This window comes from Motacilla alba, chromosome 2, assembly GCF_015832195.1.
Source record: "Motacilla alba alba isolate MOTALB_02 chromosome 2, Motacilla_alba_V1.0_pri, whole genome shotgun sequence".
NCBI lineage: Eukaryota > Metazoa > Chordata > Aves > Passeriformes > Motacillidae > Motacilla > Motacilla alba.
In genome coordinates, this window is record NC_052017.1 from 76,324,267 (window position 1) to 76,336,986 (window position 12,720).

Genomic DNA, 12,720 nt, shown 5'->3' on the forward strand with positions numbered 1-12,720 from the left:
GCATGACACATTTGGGTTCAATGTAAAAAACTAAAGCAATTCATTTTAAAAGTCAAAGCAGGAAGTTCTCAGTTCTAGGACATTCTTATATTCCTATTTATCAGTAAAATGTATTTTCAAAATAATAGTACTAGATTTTGTGAACCATATTTATTTTTATGAAAATGCACATTTAAATTATAGCAGCTCCTTTTATCTAAATGACTTTGTAAATTTCCTTTTCTAAATTTATAGTGTGTATAAGTTGTGGTTATTTTCAAAATATCATGTTGCAATTTCTGAAAAAAAATCTGTTTCAAACAGTATCATTTTGAGGAAAAAAGCGCTGCTGAACTAAACCAGAGTGGTATATTATTTTTAGCCAGTTTGTCCCAATCTAAACTTTTGATGGAAAGTAACTTATAGTGCAGAACTGTGTTAAAATAATTCTAAAACTCCATGGATTCTTAAAAAATATTCTTTGAGCATATATCTCCTTATTTTTGTGTGATTTGCTTTCAGAAATGAATGAAAACAATGGTATAAGCTACATGAAATTTTTCATTTCATATATAGTAATGGTTAAATGGTTTTATTGAAGAAATGCAAAGAAAGTAATTTTAAAATACAAGAAAGATAATGCTCTGGAAAATACTTTTCTTCTATGATCTGAAGCTGTGGGAGTCAAAAAAAGCTGGAGAATCATGCTATACATCAAGTTCTCCTGAAGAGTAAGGCACTACTTCTAAAGATTCTTTGCATTAGTAATTATTGTATGATTAAAATTTACTCAGAAGCAACATCTGATGGTGGTATGCTATTTATTATTGGTAGCAAGAGCTCACTTTCAGAGTCCAATAGAAGTTGTGCTAAAATTTTAGCTCTTTAAAAATGTAATGTTAATAAATTGGGCATTTTATATATTACTTTTATTTATTTCTATGAAACTCACTCCTGTCTACTAATATCTTTTATGTACTGGTGTGTTCCAACTGCACCCAGCACTCCAGATTTGATGAGCAGAGGTGAAGGATCCCCTCCTTTGACTGGCTGGCAATGCATTTCATGATGCAGCCTGGGAAGATGCTGGCCTTGTTTGTTGCAAGGACACATCACTGGCTCATGTTCAACCTGAGGACCACACCAGATTCTTTTCTGAAAAGCTTCTTCCCAGCTGGTTGGTCCACAGAATGTAATAGTTCCCTACCACTGCACTTGACATTTCTCTTTACTGAATTCCGTGATTTTTCAGTCAATCTGTGATCAAAGAAATTAGCCGGGTTTAATTTACACGTATCATCATAGGTGGAAAATGTCTCCTAATTTTGCCCATCAAGTTGTCTCTCCCTACTTTTATTTTAATCTTTGCTTCTACATGTAAATATAGGTAACTAAATTTGAAAAACAATTCTGATGATAATGGATAAAAAATAATACGATTTTAGGATAATTCAATTTTGGTTTTTGGTTTTCTCTCTCTAACATAGTAATAACAATAAAAATCTTATATTTTAGTTTATAATTATTAATTAAGTCAAACATAAACAAAAATCTATATGAATGACATGTATCAAAAACAAAAATACCTTTTGTGAGATTTGTCAAATAGGAAAATCTACCTTTTGGGTAGTTTTAAGACATATGTGTTATATTAATTAAGAAATTGCCTTTTGTTAAAAAACACTTTGTGTCTTATTCCTTGGGGTAAGAGTTTCAATTCATTAGTTTTTCTATTAAGTAGCTATTTAAAGAGTTATATGAGAAAACACTGTTATTTTGGCAATGTAACTTCAGGTGAGGAATGTTATGAGTTGGATTAATCATTGAATAATATAATAATTGATTTAATAAATATTGTTTCATTGTTTCAATTTATTCGTATATATATATATATATATATATATGGCACAAACAACTGAAAACCACTTAGATGCACCTTTCCTTTAAAGAAAGGTTATGCCCAGCCTTTGCTCTTGTTTGAACAAGCTATCCTGATCTTTTGTTTGTTTGTTTGTTTGTTTTCTTTCCCTCACAGGAGTCATCAGGACTGCCTTGCACAATATGGACAGGGAAGCCAGAGAGCATTATTCCGTTGTCATTCAAGCCAAAGATATGGCTGGGCAGGTCGGAGGGCTGTCAGGGTCAACAACTGTAAATATCACTCTCACAGATGTCAACGACAATCCACCCAGGTTTCCTCAGAGTATGTACAATTTCAACATATAACTGATTTGAAAATCATGTTGATTTTCAGTGAAGGAAGAAGCTATTAGTGAAATCCAGTTAGTAGTCAAATTCATGGGGAAAAGGCAGCTTGGAAAACATTTGGATTTACCAATATTTTTTAGTTTTCCAGCATTTCCAGATAAGGCACAGAGATGGCATAGCTAAAATACTGAAACTAGTAAAGATTTCTTTCAGTCTAACCACTGAATAATATTGAGATGGCTTACAAAGGTATATTGTTCTCATATGTGGGTTATTCTCCAGCCCTTGTTAAATGCATATTTCAATAATTATGTGATTTTGATCTCATGAGGGAATTATGATGCTCCTATGGTAGCAAAAGGCAATTCCTTAAAATATTTAACCCAACATGCCTTTGGCTGCTTCCATATGTATCTATCAATTATTTTTCTTCTGCTTTCTCTATACAAAACTAAACTTTTAAGATACATTATTACATTTCAGATGGTCAAAATCTAAGATGTTTCTAACTATCGCTGAGCAATGGTGGAGCCTGACTTTATCATAGTTAAATTAATTGCTGATACTGATTTCAAACAATATTATCACATGAATATATGAAGAGTAAATACCAGAATAGAATATCTTAACGTGACCACTAATAGGAAGTTAATTTCTATCCAGCTCATTTAGTACACATTGATCTGACACAGTAGCTGGGATCATATGGGAATTCTGAATTCAGCCCACAATTTATTTAAAAGTCTTCTGGAACATAAATGCATTTTCTCTGCATATTGGCTCAAGGCCAACAAGAATATTTTAATCTGGTCTCAGACATTGCATGAGCTTTTGTAGAACATAACGGGCTGGTAGGTCAAGGTACATCCACCAGGAAATTCCTTAAGCTGTTTGAATTAAAAGATTTATAAACAACAGTAGAGATCACAAGACTCCAAGGAAAATAAAAAGCTCCCTGGCAATACACATTGCATAAAATCTGACCAAATGGCAAGTAGACTTATTAGGAGTCTTGTAGAAATGAGTATCTTCTCTGTGCCTCACAAAGAATTGAAAACATAAATCTTTTGAAACATATCCTTAAGTAAAATATTTTCAGTTTTATGTACCACAAATTATTCATTGCATCCATCATTCTATTTAATACTTCCTAACTATTGAAAAAGCAAAAGGTAAGGCTTATCTTTGAACAAGAGCTAAACTAAAAAGAAAGAATGTCCTAAGTTTCCTGCAAACTCAATGGATGCAGGAATGGATCCTTACCTATCAGGTTTCAAGAACTCTTTTATTTCAAATGGGAGGGTTTAGATGGCAAACTGATTGGTAGGCAGAAATGTACATTGGCATGTCTCTTTATCTGTATTAATATTTTTTCAGAAACTTAAGAAATATAAAATGTTCATGTTATAATTTATACATGTTAAGGGATTCTAATATCATTGAAAATGACAAAACATTTCACATTTAATGAAAACTTATTAAGGCAGAATAAAATTGTCTTTTAATTTTTATTCTTTTTAACATAAAATATTTTTTCTAGAACAACTCTTGTAGAATACAAACATTTGCTTTTTTTTCCTTACAGAAGATTCCTATACACAGTTATGAGTGACATTGTTTCTTTGCTCCTTTTCAAGAACACCCCTTGCAAATGAGCAGTAGCTACTTGTTAATAATAAAGAAGAAAATGCAGTTGATCTAAAAAAGGCCATTTTATCATCATGAACTATATACACAAGACTTACCCTAAAAAAAAATAACTTCTTTGTTTATTTTTCCTCTGTTTCCTTTATGTGCCATGATTTTCAGTTACATTTCTCTTCAATTTCCTTATTAGACGGAATGCTAAATGAGACTTACTGAGGCTTGTCACATTCAGAATTGAATTCAAGGGAAGTGCTAACCAAAACTGCCTATATCGAGTGTATAACCCTTGGGACAGGCTGAGCCTCAGCTAAACCACAGACTTTCTTTTGGTTAGTTTCCTTTTCTCCGTTACCATACTCGTGAGTTTTGAATCTAATTCTAACTGTATGAGAACCTTACTTGAGAACGTGCTGGGAAGTACATCTGATTGATGCTGTTATTATTTGATTTATTTGTAAATATATTTTGTTGTATATATTTAAAATATATACCTTTCTGGCTTTAGTAGATCGGTTTTCATTAGACATGCAAAATGCAGGAGTAAGATATGCAGGAGTTTTCCCCTTAAAGAGACACTTTATATCTCTACTTAAACTTAAAAATAAAGGTTGTAAATATATCTGCTTGAAAGGGTTTAGTGTGTTTTTCTCTGTATTCATTCTAAATAGAGTTGACTTTCTTTCAAAGAAAGTCCTAACAGAAGAGCAACATTTTTCCAAAATATAAAAAAAATCTAGGAGGAGTTATATGAAACAGGACTGCATAATTTTGTCAGTCTGATTGCTGGTATAGGAAATATAGCTGAAAAATTCTGATTGCAAAACAGTAGTATGTCTCAAAAGTAGGAAGGGGGTTGTGCATTCAGCAGAAGAATAGCCTGAAATTTCACATATTTTTGCTTATCAATTACTTCTTGTGCATCCCATATAATACTGATTTCTTTTTCTACATCATCATAAATTTCCTTTCTTTCAAGAGCCAAGTAATAAATGAATTATCTATTCAATGTAAGCTGACTGACAGTGCTCTGCACGGGAATATTTTTGCATCTCTCATTTCTTGTTAGTTTTACCACTGATGGATCCATGTGGTTGATGACTGAGGGCCCAAATTTCATAGTCATAAATTTATTTCATAATTTGATAGAAGATATTCCATCTTCTAATGGCACTGTTATCAGCCCAGAGCTACATCAGAATATTCCGTATACTTTTATTTCATTAATTCTCCCAGGTGTTGCTTAAGATGAATAAATTCTCTGTATTTTGTTTAGTATGAAGAGATTCTGATAGCGTCAAGACCATCACACCAGGCAGAGGCTTCTATTATCATGCTTTGTACATCAAGTGCTTATGATCACATTCTGGCCAGTGTGTAGAACTTCTATAGTTGCTGGATCTAGACTCTAATTTGTAGATTTTGGTTTTTGATACAAATAGCTCAGTTTTTTAGGATAAAGCAGAATTTAAATACAACTCATTTGTATGTAAAAGCAATTTTTATAAAGTTTGATTTTTGAGGCTTGATAGTTTCATGGCAATAGTAAACATAACATGGAATTATGTGTATGCATAATTAGTTTTGCCTCTCTTTTTACAATATCATTGTATGAAAAGTGCACAGCCAGGTTTAAATAGGAATGTGATATGAAGATGCTCCTGTTAGTTCTGAAAAAGTAAACTCACATCCTAGAAGGAGACATTGACTCTGTTCAGTGTTAATAAGGTATCTACTATCTGGCCTTGTTATTATAACTCATTAGTTAACTTAGTGTAAAAGTATCTGCTACTCATTTTCTTTTGAAATTCATACTCCACTGTGGTCCTTTCTGAATCTCCAGTTCCATGTGGTACATCCAGTTCTCATGATTTCTTGTCATGAGAACTGTCGTGATTTCCTGTCATGAAAAGTCAGCACCCGCTCACTCCCCACTGCCACGTACTTCAGCCTCTTCTGTCCTACCAGGTGACTAGTCCAGGGCTATCTGCCTTCTCTTTCATCACTTGGCTCCTGCCAAATGAGAGAGGAAAGCAAAACTTTCTCTGATTGTTTTTTAGCAGGTCTTTTTCATTTTTTCACCCAGTAGCTGCTAAGAGGCTTATAGAAATATAATGAGTTTTAGGTCTCTGTCCTTCTGCTAGATTTGCCTGATATTGGACAAGGGTTAAAAACTACTAAAGTGTATTGACTTAAAAGGATTTCAAAAGTCTTGTGTCCTCAGGAATTCAGATATTAAATAAAATAAGGACATCATAACTGGTTTATTATAAGATTGCTGACATCTGATCAACTGCACCTTTTTAAATTAGATTTTTTGCATATGTAGTATAATCTATATGCTGTTCATTGTTCCATTTATGGACTTGAGAAGTGGGACCATATGAACCTAATACAGCTAAAGAAGTACAAGTGCAAGGTCTGCACCTGGGTCAGAGCAATCCCAGACATGAAAACGGAGTAGAACTCCGCGAGAGCATCCCTGAAGGAAGAACTTGGAGATTCTGGTGGGTGGGAAGTTGGACATAAACAGTCAGTGTGCACTTGCAGCCCCGAAAGCCAGCTGCATCCTGGGCTACATCAAAAGACTTGCTGCCGGCAGGTCGAGGGAGGTGATTGCCCCCCTCTACTCTGCCCTTGTGAAGCCCCACTTGGAGTGCTGTGTCCAGGTCTGGAGTCCTCAGTAGAAGAAGGATGTGGACCTGCTAGAGTGGGTCCAGAGGAGGGCCATGAAGGTGAAGAAAGATCTGGAACACCTCACTGATGATAACAATCTCAAAGAGCTAAGGTTGTCAACCTGGAAAAGAGAAAGCTCTAGAGAGACCTCATTGCAGCCTTTCAGTACATAGAAAGGACTTATGAAAAAGATGGGGAACAACTTTTTACATAGGCAGGTAATGATATCAGAAGGGGGGACATTTTTAAAAGGGAAAGAGAGTAAGTTTAGACTAGGTATCAAAAGGCACTGGATCAGGTTGCCCAGAAAAGCTTTGGATGTCCCATACCGGGAAGTGTTTAAGGCCAGGTTGGATGGGGCTCTGAGCACCCTGCCGTAGTGAAAGGTGTACCTATCCTTCGTAGAGAAGTTAAAACCAGATTGTCTTTAAGGTGCCTTCCAACTCAAGTCAATCTATGAGTCTATGATTCTACATTTGGATGAATCCAGCAATGATCCAGTATCCAAGGAGTATTAAGAAGCATTTCAGTCCAGAAATTTTTCTACTTTTAAACATTGCGTATCTATTATAATTTTTTTCATTATAATTAGACTAATATCTTTTTCTTATTTCATGCTCATCACTTCTCATCTGTGTGACTATTACATTTTGATGTAATAGTTGCACAACATAACTGTGGTGCTGAAAAGTATTTTTCATCTCATATCTTCCTAAAGGTAGATATATGTTGAATTGATTGAGGTTTCAAAGTCAGCGCTCAGGTTTCAAAGTGGATGCCTAGTGAGTGATACTTCCTTTGTGAGTACAGTTTGTGTTCGGTATACTGATTTTCTGACTTTACAGAGAATTATCACAAGGCCTCTGTCTTTTTATTTTTTTTTTTTTTTTTAATGGCTAAAGTGTTACATTAGAAACAGAATGAGGAGCAGGTATCAGGTTTCTATTTCTGTCAGTTTTCAGAAACTTCCTCCTGACTGTGACAGCCAGGAGCAAAGGTAACAGGGAAAAGCTGCTATTGTGTGCCTATATTTCCTGGTGAAGATATAAATTTCAAACAGGGAAGTATGTTTGGGCTTGATTTTCTAGAAGTATTTAAAATCACTTTAAGGTTGCTGCAAAATGACAGCACGCTGTTTTAGAGAGTGGTAAAATAACCAAGCCTTGCTGAGTGATCTTCTAAAATTTCTCTCTTTGTATGAGAGATACTGTGTCTCTATAACGTGCTAGAATCAATCATTCATGTATGGGATGCCTTGGACATATGAGAAACACATTACTTGAGATGTGTTCATTAAGTTCAAAAGGAAGTTAGGACATATGAAATAAAGGTATGTGTACCTTTGAGAGTATGCTCCCATAGACTGGAAAATGTTATCTAAAGTGATTTATTTAATTATCTTTTTCCTTTTTTTCTTTTTTTTTTCTTTTTTTTTTTTTTTTTTGTGAGAGGAATGGTATGCTCTGATTTTTGTACAATATTTGAAGTTAAAGCTACCAAGTTATTTCATATATCACTGAAATCTAACATGAGTTATTTAATTATTTAATGATATTTGATCACATAAGAAATCTCATTATATTCTCTTTCCTGAGCAGAATATGTGTGATTTCCGTTGTCAGTTTTTATTGTAAAATTTAATTAACTAAATATAATACTTTTCAAGAATATTGAATATCTTATAGTAAAAGTCTTCTTTAATGAAAATTCATGACAATAAAATTTGGTGACAGAATTGTTTATGGAATTCAAATATTACAGAAAGTTTGATGGGGGGGAATATATTTATGTCAAAGATTAAATACTTGTAATAAATATGTGGTCTACATACTGAGTTTTAGCACCAGGTGGGTGCATCAACTTTACTCACAACAGTACCGTGGAGTGTTATTTCATTTTATTGAATATTGTCCATAAGGATTTCTGTGTACCACATCCATTCTGAATTACATATATCATACATAAAAAAATAATTTCAAAACACTCTAGACAGAAAAAAAAAAAGTGCAGGTTTTTGTAGGTTGGTTTGTTTGTTTTTCTATGGATTTTTGTATAAGACTGTAATGGTTTTGGGAATGAGGGAATGTTGTTTATTTTTCTCTCAGAGTAGAGAATTGGAAGCAGGACCACTCCATTTTGAGGAGTACTTTTTGGAAAGCCTTAATTTTCATGTCCTTTATGAAGTTAAACCCCAGTGTGATCACAATTCTAGCTGTACTAGTGCCAGGGAAAAGCAAGCATACAAACAACAAAACAAACACAGTCCAAATGGATTTTAACCCTTTTACAGGTATTGCTATTGTGCCCTTCTTTACCCAAGCTTCCTAATGCAGCCATGGTTCCCCTTTAAGTAGCATAAAATGCGCTGAACAGAGCACAGCCTGTAGAGACTGCTACAGATCACACCCAACAATTAAGTTCCTCATTAGTGATTATTATGGACTGCATATATTGCTTTTCCCATGTCATTTCCATAGAAAATATGTATTTGGGGATTCAATACCTAAAGGCAAGTAGTAAATCTGAAAATCTAGAAGAAACTCAGTTTTCTTTGTTTCTGCTTTTAGCTATGAACAGCATAAACATCACATTTTTTACAAGAAGGCAGAATATTTTTGTTCTCGAGATCAAAAGTTCAGTATTCTGAGGTCAGAAAGTTTTCAAGAACTTTCAGTTATTGTCTCTAAAGGCAAAAATGTCATGGAACATAAACTCATCACTGATTAAAATCTTAATTGCAATCATAACTCCTGTTTTACTCTGAGATGCAAAAAGCTGAGACATTGAGATGTGCAAGTCTTGTTTCAGCCAAAGGAATCTCTTGCATCAAAGAAGAATATTTGGGTTTGGTTTTTTTTTTTTTCTAAATTGGGCCATAGAACAGTCTGAGTTCTTCAGACTTTCAAGGCAAGCAAAAGTTTGAAGGGTTTGAGTTTTGAAGTTTTTTGATTGTCATATTTGCAAATAAGAAGAAACCTCACTTATAATTCAAATACATTTAGAAAGTGCAATAGCATCAGGTTTTTTGGCAGGGAAGAAGAATAAGCCAAACATACCTCTTGAAAATTTCTAAGCTTAGATTTATGAAAGAGATTTTGTTATCAAAAGGAATATTCAGATTAAAATTAGTAGATATAAAATTGACTGAACTTCTGCAATCATAAAAGTTTCTGTACTTATAATGATGATGGATTACAATTGGATTTATTATATCAAAAATAAGCATAGTAAAGGAACATGTGACATATGTCCAAGACGCACTGTGACAAATAGGCTTCTAAAAAGACTGAAGTCACTAAAGAGAAACCCAGAATAATCTATTACATGTAATGAAAACAAGCAGCTCTGTGAATGAAAAATAGCTTTCTCAAGGAAAGCTACCTAGGAGGATTGGGCACAGTCCACAGCTGAACCTCTGCTTTAGTTTTATCAAAGATGGCAGGCAGTGAAACATGAGACATACCTTTGTAAATGACAGGATCATAGGTTCACATGAGAATTGATAAAGTAAAACTACCCAAAGCCCAGCTTAAAACAGGTTCAGTTGAATCAAGTCACCAAGTCACTTAGAGTCTTGTCTAGTAAAGCCTTGAGAGGTCCTTTTTAGGTCCCTTTCTGCAAAACTTCTTTACAACTGGCTGGCCCCAGCATGTACTGATGAATGGCATTATTCCTCCCCCGGTGCTGTTTCTGAATGTCATGAGGTTTGTTTTAGCACATTTCTCCAGCATGTCCAGGTCCCTCTGAGAAGCAGCCCTGCCCTCCAGAGTAATAAACACTTTTTTCCCAAGTTGGTGTTCTGTATTTTCTTTTCTCCATCCCATTGTTAAATATGGTAATGTCTACTGTTCAAGAAGACATTGTAACCTATAAAAGTAAACCAAAATTATCAACAGAATAGAATAGATTAATAAATACAATAATTTCAATAGTATGCTAATTGATTTTCATTAAATACTGTTACACTTTTTTGAGATGTTCAGACAGAGAGAACTCTCTTTTCTGAGAGTAAGATACAGCATTAGAGGTTGCCCATAGGCTAATTGAAATTCAAATATATTGTCCTAAAGATAAATTATTTCTGTATTATAATGACAGATAAACCGTAAAGTTTACTGAAAGATGAAGATCATATACTTGAATTTGGAAAATGTTTCAATTAGCATAGATTAAAGTCCAGCAAAGTGGTATCCTATACAGTACATTACACAGAAAAGAATATTAAATTCCTCATATCATGACCAAAGGGAAGGCATGTGAGTGAATGTGATAAAAGCTGAGAACTGAATCAGCCAAGATTCTTGGTCTGTAAGAAACAGGCCAGGTCCTCTAGAAAAAATTAGACCATTCCCAAAGGATTTCTGCTTCACAACAGCTCCTGGAAGTCTTCAATGCTGGAAGAATAAAAACAATCTGTTCCACATGGTCAGATTTGGTGGAAAAGTTTTGTTATAAACTGATCATACCTGATCATCAGGGCTCCTATCTTCCCAATCAATTGTTTTAGAGGGTTGAGACAGACTCATAGTTTGCAATACAGAACTGTAAATTCACAGTATACACATCCCATATTTTACACTGTCCTATCAAACTTTCTTTTGCAATGCCCAAGGAAACATTCATAGAATCAGAAACACAGATTATTCTGAGTTTAAAAGGACACATGTGAGTCATTAAGTCCCAATGGAGAGACCCAAGGAGTCAAAGCGTGTACCTGAGAGCATTGTCCAAATCCACTTGGACTCAGACAAGCTTGGTGCTGCGACCTTTTCTCTGGGAAGTCTGTTCCAGTGCTTGATTGAGCCTTTTGTCAGTTCCTCTTGCTAGCAATAAAGTTTACAGCTATTCAATGTTTAACATTTCCAGTTTCACCACTAGCCTAAAAAAATGTCTGTAATGTCTGTAATAGTTTAACCTTCATGTTGCTTAATTTTATCTTCTTGCTTGTTTGCTTTTTTAGATAGTATTTTTTGTATTTATCTATTTGGCTCATGTCTGTATGAGATATTGTCAGCCTGTCTTTATGAAGCAGTGGTTAAATACTTGTTGAGAGACATTTCTGACCTAAAATTCTTTTATTTATTTTTCAACAGTTTTTTTTTTAAGTCTATCTATATTTTTTAAAACTTCAGCTCTACAAAAAATGACAATTTATGAGTCATTTCAAATATTTGTTTTGCTTGAAGTTTTAGTATTTCAGAGTCTTTGAAGCAGGTATCAGTAAAACAATTTTCTGAAACAGATGGCTAACATGTGGGGTGTGATTATAGTGATTATAAAGCAGAGCATAGTGTCATGTAGATAAATATATTTGAACAAGCTCAACTATTTGAAAGTCTCCAATTAGTTCACCCTATCATATGAATTATAGCACATCCAGTTCCTGATGTGGCTTGATTATATAACATAATCTTAATGGCCTTAACCTTTTCCTTTTTGGAAGAGCAATAGTGTCAAAAAATATATTTTGCATTTATTTCAACACTAAGTAAATTTTGAAATTAATCTCATCCCATTATTATAATTTTATGTATGAAATAAAGCAACCAGCAATACAAAAGTGTCAGTTGACATCATCTGTAAGCACAACATTTTGCAGGGCACTTATTTGGAAATTTGTGTAGGTGGCTTTTACAGGCATATCAAAGAATTGCATCAAAGTATTAACTATGAATTTTAATTGAATTAAGTAATTGCCCTGTTACAATGTTGGTATTTTTTTTCCATGTTAAGTTCTATTTTTTCTCTTGTTCTGCTGGAAATTTTTTATTTTCCTTAAGATTTCCAAATGAATAAGGGCTATTTTTTTTTTTTTGTTTTCCTATGAAATCTCTTTTCCTTTATACTAACAAAGATTAGTGCACTTGTCCATCCTTATCACACCACTAGTTGTTTACTAGTACTATGGGCTAGTATGAAAAAAATAATTCAAAACAACAAATAGGTTTAGGAACTGTTGTGCAAGCAATTATATAAATTTATAATTAATCTTCAGTTTTCTAGCAGATGACAATAAAGGCAGTTATATTTTAGTGATGATATCTATTCCCTTTCCGATTGCAGCTTCTGTAGGTTGATAATTTCTTCAATCCATCCAGCCAGTTGTGGGTTTCTGCCACACCTCAGGTTTAATCTCTGAATTCACTTTAAATTTTGCCTTTCTTTTTCTACATGTTTAACAAGGGCACCTCTGCAGTCATGCTACCTGGCTTA

General features: G+C 33.9%; 1 protein-coding gene across 21 annotated transcripts in view; it reads left to right on the forward strand.

The window, feature by feature from the left end:
• CDH18 (cadherin 18) overlaps positions 1 to 12,720 on the forward strand; it is a 497,477-nt gene that overhangs the window by 432,401 nt on the left and 52,356 nt on the right. For all 21 annotated transcript variants that reach the window (XM_038128610.1, XM_038128601.1, XM_038128611.1 and 18 more), the window contains one exon: positions 2,015 to 2,182. In XM_038128610.1, coding sequence (XP_037984538.1) covers positions 2,015 to 2,182 — 168 coding nt within the window. The remainder of the gene's footprint in view (positions 1 to 2,014; positions 2,183 to 12,720) is intronic.